Here is a 16,945-nt window from a genome sequence, read left to right as displayed (position 1 = left end):
CCATTTCCGGTCATGTCGTTTCTATCGTAAAGAATCATCATTATTGATGAGAGCGAGAGAAAAAAAGGAAATGGGTAGCTGGAACTGTGGCGTTCTGTATACAATTTTTAAAATGTATATTTTCTTATCACTACTCATTATTAGACTAATCTCACTATAACAACAAACATTTATTAGATATTCGTCTCCTTATTATTATTTAAAATAAACGTTCATTCATGTATTTCCAGACCGGATGTAGTGAGCACCGATTCCCAAGGTGTTGTTCTATTGTTTTATCTACTTTCTGTTTAGCTTTATATAACTTCTGTAGCTGTAGGCAGGACTTGGACTGCAGGAGTGATGTTATAGTTCCAAAATACTGGACTGTCCTGTCGATGACATTGACAGTGGGGCGCCACCGTCAATACCGGATCGCTGGTTCAGATTTTTGCCATGTTGGAAACCATATAGTTGAACGATGGTAGCGCCCCCCTGTCATTGAGTTTGGCGGGACAGTTCAGCGTGGGTCATCTATATTTGAGATTTTGTAAATGTACCCTTCAAACACTCCGCATAATGTTTTTTTTAATGCTTAATGTTATTATTTCGTTTAATCGGTCATTCGGTCCTTTTTATCTCTTTCTTTCGCATAGTAGGGTTGCCAGTATTGAACGAGTGAGACAAATCGATATAGTTTAAGTTATTTCTATAAAAGTTGTTCTTCTTCTCGTTTAATTTTATATAGAGTAACAGATAAAAATACATATAAACGGGTATTAAGATAACTAAATAAGAATTTGTTGTTTAACAAAATAAGTGTTCATAATCGATTTTAATTTTAATTATTTTAATAACAGGAAGTGATTTGTGGCCTCACGTTTCTTGGCGGCAGCCAATCGAAATTACGATAAGATTTATAAAAACATGGAGATTACCTTATCTACCAATCACAAGCCGTCGTCACAAGAGCATGAAAGGGTGCCAATACAACCTTAGACCTACGTTAAAATTTCACATTAATTATAAATTGTTATTATTGGTTTTTATATGCCGAAAATATGATAATAAATTAACGCATAACTTTTTTTCAAGAAATATCCTATCAGAAATTCTTTTCACCTGGTAAAATTTTAGATAAAATTATTTTTTCAGAAAAATAGCCGCTCGTCAAACGTTGAATCATGTGTTTTGCTGCTCGAGTCAGTGCGCATGTCAAGTTGAAAATTGCAAATGGCGGCCGTTGTTATTGTTCGTACCGAATTAACTATTTGTAAAATATATACCAATCTTTTTAGCGATTTATCTACCAAACTGTTATATTGATGCGATGCTATAACTTCTTATAATTCGGCGCGACGCGTTTTATGTACGGTTTTAAGTGTTTTGAGTGTTTTTTTGGTATTATAAGTGTGTCATGCAAATGGGGTAAGCTGGAATTATCGGATGTCGCTTAGGTTGTTTTGGACAGTTTCAGTAGGAACATGGTGTGAAGTTTTGTGTTCTAAAGTGTAAAAATGGAAACTGCATAAAGTTTTTCAACTATTACTCCACGTTTAGAGTGTAGCGACAGGCAAGAACGGCTGTAATCTGCTAATGTTCCATGCCGTGACTGCACTCCCCGTACATTTCAAAATGGCTGCTGCTCTTCACGATATATGAGCTTTGCGTCACTGGAACATAAATCAGTGGATCAGATTCGTGATGAAATTCTAGTGTTTCTAGTCTCGCGATCCAGTGTGAAAATTCGAAAATAATCATTGGACAATCCCCCGGACATAATTGGGGCGGGACAATAGTGTTGTATCATATGTTTTTGGAGTAGTGGACACTGACCATACGACCGATATTGCCTTGCGTCCGAGCTGGATTGTAATGTCGCGATTGAATTTCCAGGATGATTTGGGACACAAGACAATAAAACTTTTGTGGAATTGAGCGGAATGTGACATTGTATGAGAGGTGAGTGTTTTTTTTTGGTTTATTTACATTTTGTGGGGAGGTAATAACCGTGCGGTGTTCTCCACAAGATGGACACATTGGTGGATGACAGGCCGTCGGTCGCCGCGGCGGCCGTCGTTCCGCGGCCTCCTGAAACCCGATTACAGCGGGGCATTAGGATATAAAAGGAGATTAGGAAAAAGATATGTTGTGTAACACGTTTCAATGTTTTCGAAACGTCGACCTTGCCGTAACGTGTTGATCCAAGGCATATTCCACGCATGAAAAATTTTTTCACTTGCGTCGATTGTTATCACGCATTATAGTTTCGTATTAGCCGCCACCAAATACGGCGTAGGTCCAGGCGGAATTTGGTAGGATACTGCAAACTGCTATGTTTGCTCTCTGCTCACAGTTCCCAAATATTATTGGTGTTAGTGTTGCATGTGACTCACATGACTGGATCCACTAATAAATGCAGTAGCATATGACATAAACATTACAGATATGGTCATTTATTATCACATTAATATCATGCAGTATTTAGTGTGTTGGGCAATTTTTTTTCCCTTGACTGAAGGCTATAAAAGAGATATTGAACGGAGTTTTGTTAGATTATTGTAGAATGACTAAATGTTAAAAATTGTTAAACACAGTATCTCATTGATAAATTAATATTGATAGATTATATTACTTCCTATTGAGTAGATTATGTAAACAAATTGTAACAATAATACACTATACAAATAATTAAAAAAAATAGTAGGTACCTAAATGCAATTTTAAAATTGAAAATCTACCTCTCAGTGTCATCGTAAAAATGATAAATAGTTTAATTATGCGTGACATTGAGCATAGTTTTTGTAATTGTTATGAATGTGTGTTTACATATTTGGTGGCCAATTTATGACTTATATTCCTTGAACTTTAATTTTTTATAACATTGTTATTTATGTATTATTTGGGCAAAATGTTATTGAATTTTGAAATTGCATTACTTTATTTAAAATCTATACTAATATTATAAAGAGGAAAGATTTGATTGTTTCTTTGCATTGTATAGGCTCCGAAACTACTGGGCTAATATGAAAAAAAAATCACCATTTGATTAGTCTTACATTATCCCTGATAAACTTAGGTGACTCTACACTAATATTATAAAGAGGAAAGATGTTTTGATTGTGTGTACTGAATAGGCTCAGAAACTGCTGGATTGATTTGAAGAATTATTTCACCGTTAGAATTCTACATTAGTCCTGATGAATATAATATAGAATATGAATGGATTAATTCTGCTGTGCTGTGACAGACCAAATTAACGCGGGCGAAGTCGCGGGCAATAGCAAGTGTAAAATAATTCAACTTTATTCTCAAACTCAAATCGTAACCAGTTATTTATTTTTAAAAAGTACAGACAGTAGCACGTCAAACTAAACACTGGCTTCTTTTGTAGTGTTATACGGGAGATTTTGCAATTAAAACGTATTTGTGGTTTGGTAGAGTTTTTTGCAAGCCCCCTTTAATTTTAATTCTCGCTATTAGTTAGTTGGGTAACTGCATTTCAAACAATAATAAACTTAATTTTTTATGTGACTCTACCGCCCGTCTTACAGATAAATAAAAAATTGCATTTGTAAGCCAATAATACGTGTCATTAAAAAAAGACAAAAATTAAAATTACTAAGGAACCTAAAAATTAATGAATTTGTTTTCAACCGACTTCAAAAAAGGAGGAGGTTCTCAATTCGACCCGTATGTTTTTTTTCTATGTTTGTTACGCGATAACTCCGCCAATTATGAACCGATTTGAACAAATCTTTTTTCGGCGTATAGATAATACCTCAAGGGTGGTCCCATTTAAATTTAATAATAGAAAAAACAACCCCCAAGGGTGGAAAATTGGGGATGAACTTTTTTATACGCAATATCTCCGCCGATTATAAATCAATTTGAACGATTATTTTTTTGTTGAATAGGTATTATCAAAAAAGTCATGTTTTTTTCTAATTAAATCCATTCTTACTCCCTTAAAATGTATGAAACTTGTATCTGTTTTCTACTTCTGCTAATAGATAATTTTATTGGCTATCGCATGATATAAAATTTTTTCTTATTAGTGTTAAGCTACCCACGCTTTCACTTGTTTTTGAAGGAAGAGGTGAAAACTAAAAATTAAAAACTTAAATCCTCGTAATTTTGCGAGAAATAGGTCAAGCCCCAAATTTGAAGTATTTTCATCGATAAAATTGTCCATAGATTACGCCCTTAAAGTTTGATCACTACAAACCCGGACACACTGTATATCAACTTTGATATATATCAATTTTGTATGAAAGCCATAGTATTATTTAATTTTATTATTCATGAATACTATTGCATATGTGTTACATAAACATGTTTTTAATGTTTTTAAAACTTAAAATCAGACAAATAAAGCAAAAACATAAAATATCTTTGAAATACGGCAAAATCAACTAAAAAAATAAAAATCTTATGTCAAAAAGTACAAATACAGTAACAAATTTTAAAAGTTGATATATATCATCAAAACCGGCTTGATATATATCGGATATATATCCGATATATATCTTGATATATATCCCTTGATATATATCCTCGAACCCTGGTATAATAACAACTAGTAGAGGACACAAGTTTTTAGATAAATTGTCTAAATAGTTGTGTATGAATTTGATTTGTTCTAAAGTTAAAGCACTCAATTTTACAAAAATAAAAAGGTAGCCCTTTTTGGTGAACAACTCAACTGCATTAAAAAAATGTGTGACAAGCTTTTAATTTTTACTGGCTATCACACACAGTAGGTATATGAGGGACTACCAACAAAATGCAAATGCATGCATAATTTTGGTTTATTTTATAAAAGTTTATGGCACAATTAGCATGAACTGTGTGTGGAGAGTCATATAACTTTAAATTCCTGTCTTTCAAATGATTTATTGACACCACAAAACACAATTTTACTTTCCATTATTGGAATTCCCATAATTTATTTATTATTATTTATTTACTCAAATGTACTCTGCACCATAAATGTTATTTTTTTCTTTATTGGTTTTCTAAAACTTAATATTATTTAGCTCCTAAATCTTAATAAGGTTAAGCTTCAATAAAATATTCCTGAATTAGGTTAGAAATTGGATTCAGATTTTAGCAGATTATCTGTGTTTGGCATAATTATATTATTGTTTTTATTTTTACTTCGGTGATTTGAATTTATGTTATAAAATTTTGTACTTCTGTATTCAGTTCCAGTGAAGCAAAAACGAATAAATTATGAACTTCTGTAGTCTTAAAAGATTTATTTATTTATTAAATTTGCTTGTCACATGGTAAATACAGGTGGTAAAATCCGGATTTTTATACCATGCCGGCATTGAGTGTGTTAGCATGATAATTGTTATCATTTTATATTGCTGTTGTTAAAGTTTTAATTGACATAATATAGTATTATTTTTTCACAAATAGGCCTTTAATGAGCTCTTCATGTCCCATTGATTGTTATTATTGTTCTTAACAATGTTAATAACAACACTGTCACTATTCCTTTTTTTTTATTATTACCAATTACGGATATTTTTTTATTTTGGATATCCGAAAGTTTCGGTTACGGTTACGGATATCTGTGCTTTAGAATGCAATTTGCAATAGTTGTCCAACACGGTTCATTCATGGCCGCACACTTTACATCGAATAAAAAGTAATAAAAAATAAAAATTGATACTAGATGGCATTATAAAGGTAAATCAGGCTGTTATGCCTTTACATAGTATAATGCTATACAAAAAACTATTTTTATTTTAAACTGCCTACAGTGCCTACATCTGAAACTATCCGAAACTTTTGAATCGGTTACGGTTACGATTTCGGATATCCGAAAGTTTCGGATGCGGTTACGGTTATCCATAACATCCCTGCTTCAAATTGCTCTGTCACGTCATAATAATTATGTCGAAATCACCCCTCCCGTGCCGCTCCCATACTCCAGGCACTGACTGAGTTAAGAACTAGACCTGTAACTGGGACTGTCTTCCTAATCGAAATCTTTTCTGTGTTAATATCTGACTTGTTAATTATGTTAAAGCTTGGTCTGTGAGCACGTAGAATTTTGTGCAATGACCCCAAGCTACCCATCCTTATCGCTCGCGCGTAATTATATTGATGTCGCGACTGTGCGACGGGCGCCCGCAGTGAGTGTGCGAGCGCGACAACAACATAACTACGCGCGAGCGATAAGGATGGGTAGCTTGGGGTCATTGGACAAAATTCTACGTGCTCACGGACCAGGCTTTAGAAGCATGAACTGTGAGCAGTGACGCCTTTAACAACTTGTTAGCTATGGTAATAACTTGTATTTCGTAGTTGAATGTCAAAAGTAATAAAATGTTAGGGTAGTTCTAGTTCATAAGGGAAGCAATCAGAAAATATTATAATTTATTAGTATTATCTACGGTATTCTTGTAAAAACACGATAAAGAGGGGTCGCGACCGACGGCCTAACTTTTATTGTAGTGGAAAAACTACCACTTGCCCCAGTCATCACCAATATGTTATTTCAACACCATTCGGTTATTACCTCGATTTTTAATGGTATATTTTATGGAGCTTGTCTTTTAATACGTTACAGGTGTCCCAAAATTAGCACCTCACAGATAATTACTTGACTTATTAGTGAATAAACAGGGCAAGCTAAATAAAACCGTTCAAAAATGACTTGTTCGAGGCGTCTTTGACCCATTCACCTCTGGTGTAAGTGTGACGCTTATTTTGGGGACACCCTGTATGGAAATGTGTTATCTGGAATGGTTTTGGCCATGTTCATGCAAATGCGGAACTTGATGCGGAGCTCTGTACAAGACGGCTTCCGATCCTGCAAAATGTTTGCATAGATGCCGGAATAAATATTATAAAGAACATTTTGACCGAAAGATGCGCGTAGAAAACTGTTCTGTTTTGCTTGAACTTCCACGCTCAGCGGGACTTCTTCACCCTCAGGCTGTTTCTGTATTTTCAGATCCAGCTATTCCTCTTTGATAGCGAAATGCTCTCATGAGCGACAGAGACAGTTAAATTATGGATTATGGACGCGTTTTGCATGAATGTGGCCTTAACATTGATGCATTGAAAGACAAGGAATCAACTAATATACGTAGTTTTAGTGTGCATGCAAATATTACCCCTTTCTAACTATATATTGTTCGAGTCGTACGTATTCTGATAGGACGTTCTAAACTTCATTTAATCTCAAGGCGCAGATTGAAATCTCAGCCAAACATTAGCTTGAGTTTGTGTCGAGTTTTAGCTCTAGTCCTTTCAGGAAATCCTTTGGCTGGTATTCTAAAATGACGAGACGTCTCTCTTTAAATTCCAAGGCACTGAATCTATACTTGAGTTTGTTTTGGCTGTCATTTATGTAAGATTACCTTCACACTAACGTTTGCCCATCGTTGGCATTCGATGAACATGTAGGAGATGAACGTAGCGCTGCAGTGACCCATATGCTGCGCTAGCGTCACTGCTGCGCTACGTTACGCTAGTGTCGCGCCTGCGTGACGTACGACGTTACTGCGATGTCCAGCAGGGCTACTCCAAAACGCTGAAACGGGTCTATCTGTCACCGTCGTTCATGCTGGCATCTCGCTTTGAGTGACAGTGATGGCAACGTTGGAAACTTCGGGAAAACTCCACTGTAAACAATCTTATTCAAATCTGAAATTATCGAAAACGAATTGTATGCAGCGTTCTATCAACTGCAGGCAGACGCCGCGATGACGCGATGCGTGCGTCGCTTAGCGCATACAGCGCGGACAAACGCTAGTGTGATGGGGAATCCCTCTGCGCTTTCATCCTTGTCAGGCTAGGTGTTGCTTGTATACTATTAATGTTCATGTAATGTGGAGAATTCTATTCATCTTCTCGGCACCAGCCCATAATATTGTGTTGTCCCGAAGTGGTGGTAGGGCGAGCAATTTTTGGTCGTGTAGGTATAAGTGCCCTGGAAAGCGTTTCAGCTCATAATTACAACTTCTTAAAATGACAACCGGGACGCAAAATGTCGCAAAACTTCTCGAAATGACAACTTCTTAAAATGTCAACTTCGCTAAAAAACAACTTCTCATACTGTCTATTTCTCACAATGACAAATTCGCATTTGGTCAACTTCACATAATGACAACTCTAGAAGAACTAGAACTCTAGAAATAATGAAAATAAAATATCAACAAGTAGTTGACATTATGTGAAGTTGACCAAATGCGAATTGTGAGAAATAGACATTATGAGAAGTTGTCTTTTAGCGAAGTTGACATTTTAAGAAATTGTCATTCCGAGAAGTGGCCATTTTGCGCCCCGGTTGTCATTTTGAGAAGTTGTCATTATGAGCTGAAACGCTGGAAAGGGCCTATGTACTGAATAAAGTATTTTATTTATTTATTTTAAAGCAACCCCCTAGCCGTGTGGTGACGGCAGAGTAGAATACATTTGTCACCAACCCCTACTCTTCCCGCGGGTGTCGTAAGAGGCGACTTAGGGACTACACATCAAACAGAGAATGGGCAGCAGCGCTCTCTGAAAAACATCAATCTTTTAAACTGCGATCTCCAACCCGCCTGCCAAGCGTGGAGATTATGGCAAAACCCTCCACTATAGTGGAGGAGGCTCGTAGTCCAGCAGTGGACTGTAAAGGGCTGTTGATGAAAGCAACCCCTGCTTAATATTCCAGTATGGCAGCGGACAGCGACGGGCTGGTCTCGGGCGGCGGGGCGTGCGGCGTGGTGGTGACGTGCGAGGGCGACCTGCGCGACCCGCGCTTCCCCGAGCGCCTGCGCCGCCTGCTGCGCGACCTGCGCGCGCTGCTCGCGGAGCCGCACCCGCACACCCTTAAAGTTAACAAGGTAAGGTTCATTTTGCAGCGATGAGGAGAGGAGAGGAGAGAAGAGGTGGGCCGCACCCGCACACTCTTAAAGTTAACAGGGTAAGGTTCATTTTGCAGCGGACGAAGAGAGGAGAGAAGAGGTGGGCCGCACCCGCACACCCTTATTCTAAGAACTCATGGTGCGATTTTCACCCGCGCCCGCGGCGGTTGAAGAATGCAGATACTTATGTAAAAACTAATGCACAACTCACGACGCGGTTTTCGCCCGCAGCGGGCGCGATTGTAATCGGGTCCAGCTCGGCAGCCTTAAAGTTAACAAGGTAAGGTTAATTTTGCAGCGAAGAGGAGGAGAGGTGAGCCGCACCCGCACACCCTTAAGCCACGTTTTCACTAGGGGACATGTCGCGGAGATAAGTCGTCCGACATTCACGTAGTTTGTCTCTGCAACTTTGTCCCTTGACATATGACTTGTTCACACTAGCCAGTAGTGAACAGTATGTCGCACAAAGCGACACGCGTCCTCACTACTCAAAGGCTGTCGGGCGACTGTCGAGGGACACGAAGATCGCGCATGTCGACACTCGCAGAGCATCGACAAGCGACAAGTCTCGCGACCCGTAGATGTCGCAAGCGACGTCGGGCGACATCGCGCGGGACACGTGAATTTCGTGTCTGGCGACAGAGTCGCGGGACAAATGTCTCCTAGTGAACTGAGGGCGACCTGCGCGACCCGCGCTTCCCCGAGCGCCTGCGCCGCCTGCTGCGCGACCTGCGCGCGCTGCTCGCGGAGCCGCACCCGCACACCCTTAAAGTTAACAAGGTAAGGTTCATTTTGCAGCGGACGAAGAGAGGAGAGAAGAGGTGGGCCGCACCCGCGCACTCTTAAAGTTAACAAGGTAAGGTTCATTTTGCAGCGGACGAGGAGGAGAGGAGTTCGAATAACCGCTGCTCGCGGAGCCGCACCCGCACACTCTTAAAGTTAACAAGGGAAGGTTCATTTTGCAGCGGACGAAGAGGAGAGGTGTTCGAATAACCGCTGCTCGCGGAGCCGCACCCGCACACTCTTAAAGTTAACAAGGGAAGGTTCATTTTGCAGCGAAGCGGGGAGAAGAGGAGAGGTGTTCTAATAACCGACACACCCTTAAAGTTAACAAGGTAAGGTTCATTTTGCAGCGGACGAGGAGAGGAGAGAAGAGGTGTTCGAATAACCGCTGTTCGCGGAGTAGTAACCGCACACCCTTAAGTTAACAAGGTAAGGTTAATTTTGCAGCGAAGAGGAGTGAGCCGCACCCGCACACCCTTAGGCTGGTTTTAGTGTCACGCGCACTGTCAGTGCGGATCGCTCCGCACAGCCGATCTGTATGAACTGCTAGGGAGGGGAGCGGTTCCTCCGGACCGCATTACTCTAAAACGCTCCCTAGAAGTTTATACAGATTGGCCGTGCGGAGCGGATCCGCACCGGACGGTCCGCGTGACACTAAAACCAGCCTTAGGCTAAGAACTCATGGCGCGATTTTCACCCGCGTCCGCGGCGCTTGAAGAATGCAGATACTTATGTAAAATCTAATGCACAACTCACGACGCGGTTTTCGCCCGCAGCGGGCGCGGTTGTAATCGGGTCCAGCTCGGCAGCCTTAAAGTTAACAAGGTAAGGTTCATTTTGCAGCGGACGAGGAGAGGTGGGCCGCACCCGCACACCCTTAAGCCACGTTTTCACTAGGGGACATGTCGCGGAGATAAGTCGTCCGACATTCACGTAGTTTGTCTCTGCAACTTTGTCCCTTGACATATGACTTGTTCACACTAGCCAGTAGTGAACAGTATGTCGCACAAAGCGACACGCGTACTCACTACTCAAAGGCTGTCGGGCGACTGTCGAGGGACACGAAGGTCGCGCATGTCGACACTCGCAGAGCATCGACAAGCGACAAGTCTCGCGACCCGTAGATGTCGCAAGCGACGTCGAGCGACATCGCGCGGGACACGTGAATTTCGTGTCGGGCGACAGAGTCGCGGGACAAATGTCTCCTAGTCAACAACGTAAGGTTCATTTTGCAGGGTCTTTCCAACCAAAGTCGTCCTACCGGCGCGGCGCAGCGTCGTCGCGAAGCCAATGCTGAGCGTAACGAAAAGTAACGCAGCAGTTATCTCATAACGCTGTGGGGGCGCTGTCAAGATGACAATTTCTCAAAGACGCTAGTATATCACAACACGACACATCACTCTAATAATTAAAATGTCATCATCGTCTGTAGCAGCAGCAGCAGCAGCAGCAGCAACCTAAGAGTAAGAGCTTGTTCAGATGGAGCGATTTTTCGACGTTTCGAATCGTGTGATCGTAAGGTTGGCACACATGTTCCTGAGACTTTACTGAAATAAGACAGTTACTGTAAAAGCGCTTTTTAAAAGCCAATTTCTAGTTCTAGAAAATAAATGACTTTTATGACTCATCTGAGTCTTTATGAAAAGGAAACCAACACGTGGTCAGCCACTTTCAAGTCATTATACAAGATTCTCCACTTAAACTACAGGAAAAAGTCTTGAGGATAAAAATCGTGCCTTTCACTGCATTGAACCAAAAATGTGCAAGTGGAAACTGACTGTGGTCACGTAGGCCTTATGCATGGTCGTTAGTTAAGAGAACCAGTAGGTCGTTTTCGTCTTCAATTTTATTTCATTTGTTGCCCTTATGAACTTAGTGCCCTTTTAAATTGTCGTCTTTCAAACTAAGATGTCAACACTAACTGGTAATTTTAATTTATTGCAACGCAGTTGTCATAAAAATTTCCATGTGCGGTCCTGCAAATGGACGACTAAGGTCCAGCTTAGAACGTCTTATTTGAAAGAACCCATAAGTCGGTCTAAACTACACACATCCCTAAGCAACGATTGACGTTGACGCACAACACGTGACTCTCAACATGTTGATTGTTGATCAGCGTTGCACAACAGCGGAAAATGGAAGTTCTTTTCTTGACTGGTCCTATGTCAATAGACAATATTGAAATTTTCGATGTCACGCAACGCGCGGACTGTCATGGGTCGCGCGACCTGTCATTGGCTTATGATCGCGCCGGTGATGGCGATCTGTGGGTCTAGACAAAGTGCAAATTATAATCGCAAACCAGTCGAAAAGCCCCTTTCTTGTATGGAGATTTGACGGATTCGATTTTCGATTCGATCAAAAAGTGTGTTTTGTCTAAGGGGGCTGCACTCGTTGGTGTGGTTGAAGCATTGTATTGCATTTTTGTTTGTATACTTCAATATTGACGGAATCTGACGTAGTTCGAACTCGCTCTTATGTTGGTGACTCGATCCAATATTTCAGGGGTATACATAGACGACCTTGGAGTCTAATCGACCAGAAATCTTTGAATTTTGACAAGTTCGAATTAATGGTCAAAGTGTTAGGTACTTTTATTTTTAGTCGCGTTTCACACGGACTTTTGTAGTCGTTAAGAGCGTTTACGTCTAGCGTGGCATGTCAAGTTTAGGTAATTTCGATGCTATTTTTATTCACACTAAAATAATTATGACTGTGTGCGTGTTCTCACGCTCTATAGTCAAACCAAAATACTTTGATCCACCATGGTAAAAGTGTGCCAGGCTGTCAAGTGACAGCCCAAAGAAACTATAAAATCTTCAAATCTTCCAACACCGACTCCATAATTATAAATAATGGTATACATTAGTCCTAATCAATAATAAATATGTAAATTCTTTACCAAATAGTAAATTATCAAAGGTTTTTTACTATTTTGAGAATATTTTCAGCAGAAAAAAAAAAGAAATTTAATGGTGAGAGATTTTTTCAAATCGGTTCTATTCAAAACAAACTTTTCCTGTTTACTATTCTTTTTTTATCCGGAAAATGCATAACATTTCATACCCACCAGCTGCGGGGGCAGCTAGTGGGTTATGTGGGGTTCTTCCTACCAGAAGGTGGGTAGCCCATACACCCACTAAAAACCTGTCTGTTTCTGCCATGATCCATATGAGTGATATGAGGGAACGCGGGACATCGCCATTGGCTGTTGCCTGTAGCATTTGTCCTTAGCCGCCACCAGACACCTCCATGTCTAGCGACCGAGGCCTGTTAGGAAGGGACAGTTGGAGACCATAAGCTGTCCTCTTGCGCCCAGGGTGTCGGCGGCGGATAACCGGAGTGTCGGCTGAGGCCTCTCGCTCCCCCGTTCCACTGCTTCTTTCTGTGAAAGAACACTTTCACAGAAAGTAAGCACACTATACCATAATTTTGGGTATTTCACGTTTTTTTAATTTGTAATTTCTTATTGTAAAATGCTTAAATCTAAAAATTTTCTCAGATAACTATTTGCCCAAGGATCTATGCTATAAGATATAAATGTTTGTTAAATCGTTTTCACAGTATTTTTATAAAAATTTCAGCTTGTAAACTGACGCTAAAGTGGAAATTTACAAAACCTATGTGGACTTATCTTGATAGAATTCTTGAATACTAAACTAATCGCAATATTTTCTCAATTAACTATTTAGACGACGAAATTGCCTAACTATTTATGCCTACAACATATTTGTAGTATTACTGGTTAATGATTGTAACGAGTTGAAAAAGTACTGTTTTTGCGCCAAACGGCGTAAACGCTCTTAACTTAATTTAAACTCATGAAACGAAACGTTAAAGTTGACTATTGCATCATTCATTACGCTATTATCCACGTAAGCAAGCAATTGTTTAGGAGTTTTTGTGAGAAATTAATAAATAATAAATCAAGTTTTTTGACTTTAAACGTATACTGGACATCCATTAGTCAGATTTCTATATGTATGGCGGAAAAAGTGATAGCTATTATTATATTTTTTTATATAAATTAACTAGTAAATAAAAGTTCTTCATTACAACGAGTCTTTTAATGAAATGATAATGAATTCGATACTACTTCTGCGACATAGATAGTACATATTATATTTAGTTAATTCACAGGCGCCGATGTAAAATAATAAAAAACAACTGTCAAGTTAGCAATTACATAGTATTCAATTATATGAAAATAGTACAAGTTTTACAAAACAATAAAACTTGTATTATTATAAGATGGTTGTGGGTACGTTATTCAATCTATTTATACAATATAGAGATTCGCGAGAATGCTCATTTGATCGAAAAGAGTGTTAAAACTATCAGAATCCCACGTACCTCGTTTCATCCGTTTTGAATCTCGCCGGGGTCCGAGTTTCTCCGGTATCCGACGCTCTGGGTCCACCTGCTCGTCGTCCGGAAGACACTCGTCCCCTTTGGCGCCAACCACCATCACGTACATGTCGTTCGCGGTCACACACGCGCGGTCAATTGCACTTTTTAATTTTAAACTTAGTATAAGAACGTTGAGAAATAAATTATTTCAGTAAAAATCTGAGCAGAGTTTCTGCTTACGATGTTGCTAGTTTGGAAGTTAAAGACGCTATGAAGAACTCCGAGCAAGCTCGCCCCCAGGTGACTAAAATGGCGGCAAACGGAAGTAAGTCAAATCAATTCCTATTAAATAATTGCGGAAATGACGTCATTTAAGGTATAAAATGGTGAAAAACTACACCGGAAGTAGACGCATCTCTCACCAGATGCTGTGCATCGTCACATGCCGAATAATACATTTAATATTAAAGACATTAATTTGTCGTATATTTGGCTTTAGCCTTCGTTTAGATGTTAGAATAAATTAATAGCTTTGTATCAGAAATGTTGTTAAATGCTGGAATATTAAGAATCGTGGGTCGAATCACGAAAAGACGTAACTGATTTTTATCAATTTTACAGGAGCGACATTAAAGAAAATTTGAAGTTTGGAAAAATGCATTTCGGGCCCTTTTTAACTGTCAATACTGGCTTCCTGACAAATAATTCAGTTACAACTTTTTGCATAAAACTTTTTGCATTGAGGTATAAAATGCACGTTTTTTTAATAACATGGTGTGTTCTCAATATCGCCATTTTGTTAGATACACCTTTTCGTGATTCGACCACGAAATGTTTCATTACATAATTTTTGCGTAGTATCATAGCCGTAAAACATAGTATCGTTTTTGTAATAATATGCATTGTGCTTAATTTTTTTGGAATATTACTTGTATGTTTTTTGTAACCTCGTTTAATTACTAACTAATTAAATGATGCAAGGAATTTAATTTTAAACAGTATTAGAAGTTTTTTGTGAACCAAGCAGTGGTTAGCATTTAAGTATAACATTATTGGGTAATAGTTATCAAAATAATAGGAGTACACACATGACATGAGTGGTACATTAAAATTTGAAGAATACGGTGCTGTAGAAAATTTTGCGGACCTCTAGCTAGGCACCTTGTCCCAACGCTTTGGTGTTATTGTCAAGCTGCTATAGTTTGTCACTGGTCAGTGTCAGTGGCGGATTTACAGTTTTGGGGTTGGATCTTTATTTAACTTTTAACTTCTGAAATCGAGTAAGCGTCATCTGAAATCTGCCGCCCCTAGGCCGCGGCCTATACGGCCTATTGACAGATCCAGGACTGGTCAGTGTGCTAGTGTGATCTGCACTTTAGATTCGAATGACTCTGGTGAGTGTTCATCAGACCGCAAAGCAAGCATGACATGTCGGTGAGTTGAGTGCTTTCTAGGCACAGGCTTAAAGGACTAATCCTTTCAGTGTCTAGCGTCTTTGGTGCGTATTTTTTTTCATAATTTTAAGATCATGATTGTGATTCTGTTGTGACTAAAGGTGCTCTATCACACGGAGCATTTATGTGTAATGTAACATTATAGATTCGACTTTGAGTATTACACTACATTCTATTCGGCTCTCCTCCCTCACTGATGTAATGCTCGAATCTGTAACGTTACATTACACACGAATGTGACGGTTGTTGGTCTATTCCGAAGGAATATTAACTTTATGGTTTAAGTCTGCGGACACGAAACTGGCGCTAGAACAAGATGACAGTATATGGTGAACCGCACGAAACAGGCGTCGACGATGCGGGGCGATCACAATACTATTCCTTATCGACGTCGCTTCCCGTCGCGTCGCTCCCTCATCGCGTCGCTCCCTCATCGCTCGGCCGTCACCAGTTTCGTGCCCGCAGACTTAGGCCCAGACGGTGAAACGCAACTGCAACGAAACTGCAACTGCTAGTTACTTTTGAGTTGCATCTAAGTTTCTGCCATAGCGTCCGTTGAGAGACCACACATGTCGCATTCATCAGAATCATCAGAAAGTTGCAGTTTAGTTGCAGTTGCGTTTCACCGTCTGCTCTGGGCCTTAGCGTAGGTATTTTAGTGACAGTTGTATAACATCTGATATCTTCCAGGTGGAGCCGTGGAACTCAGTGCGCGTGACGCTGTCGGTGCCGCGCGCGGCCGCCGTGCGCCTGCGAGCGCTGGCCGCCGCGGGCGCGCCGCAGCTGCTCGCGCTCGGCATCCTGTCGGTGCAGCTGGACGGCGACGCGGCGGTGTCGCTGCGGCTGTCGCACGGCGCCGAGCTGCGCATCAACACCGACGCGGACGGTGAGTGCAGGAGCGACCCACGCGGGCGCGCCGCAGCCGCTCCGCTCGGCATCCTGTCGGTGCAGCTGGACGGCGACGCGGCGGTGTCGCTGCGGCTGTCGCACGGCGCCGAGCTGCGCATCAACACCGACGCGGACGGTGAGTGTGTAGTCACTTTTATGTCGTGATGAGGTTGAAAGAACGCGCTAGGTACATGGGTGAGTCTTGCAACTATGCGTCACGGTGACACGCTCAAAACCGACGCGGACGGTGAGTGTGTAAAGCCTGGTCCGTGAGCACGTAGAATTTTGTCCAATGACCCCAAGCTACCCATCCTTATCGCTCGCGCGTAATTATATTGCTCTCACACTCACTGCGGGCGCCTGTCGCACAGTCGCGACAGCAATATAATTACGCGCGAGCGATAAGGATGGGTAGCTTGGGGTCATTGGACAAAATTCTACGTGCTCACGGACCAGGCTTTAGTCACCTTTATGTCGTGATGAGGTTGAAAGAATGCGCTGGGTACATGGGTGAGTCTTGCAACTATGCGTCACGGTGTTTTCTCCTAGAACACGCTCAACACCGACGCGGACGGTGAGTGTGTATTCACCTTGGCGTGACGAGGTTGGAAGAACGCA

General features: G+C 40.7%; 1 protein-coding gene and 1 long non-coding RNA gene across 2 annotated transcripts in view; one reads left to right on the top strand and one right to left on the bottom strand.

Annotated features, from left to right (window-relative positions):
* Nucleotides 1–1,187: 1,187 nt before the first annotated feature.
* Ncoa6 (Nuclear receptor coactivator 6) overlaps nucleotides 1,188–16,945 on the top strand; it is a 39,025-nt gene continuing 23,267 nt past the window's right edge. The window contains exons 1-5 of the mRNA XM_028307805.1: nucleotides 1,188–1,348; nucleotides 1,876–1,941; nucleotides 8,660–8,831; nucleotides 9,528–9,632; nucleotides 16,130–16,325. Coding sequence (XP_028163606.1) covers nucleotides 8,661–8,831; nucleotides 9,528–9,632; nucleotides 16,130–16,325 — 472 coding nt within the window. The 5' untranslated portion in view covers nucleotides 1,188–1,348; nucleotides 1,876–1,941; nucleotide 8,660. The remainder of the gene's footprint in view (nucleotides 1,349–1,875; nucleotides 1,942–8,659; nucleotides 8,832–9,527; nucleotides 9,633–16,129; nucleotides 16,326–16,945) is intronic.
* Nucleotides 14,009–14,265, bottom strand: LOC114354889 (uncharacterized). The gene is made up of 2 exons (XR_003656066.1): nucleotides 14,226–14,265; nucleotides 14,009–14,146 (listed from the first exon to the last, which is right to left on the bottom strand). It is a non-coding gene; the product is annotated as an uncharacterized LOC114354889 (long non-coding RNA).

Source organism: Ostrinia furnacalis, unplaced genomic scaffold (genome assembly GCF_004193835.3).
Source record: "Ostrinia furnacalis isolate ACB-3 unplaced genomic scaffold, ASM419383v2 OfSCF0195, whole genome shotgun sequence".
NCBI lineage: Eukaryota > Metazoa > Arthropoda > Insecta > Lepidoptera > Crambidae > Ostrinia > Ostrinia furnacalis.
The sequence above is the reverse complement of the archived record's forward strand: the minus strand, read 5'-3'. Positions and strand labels throughout refer to the sequence as shown.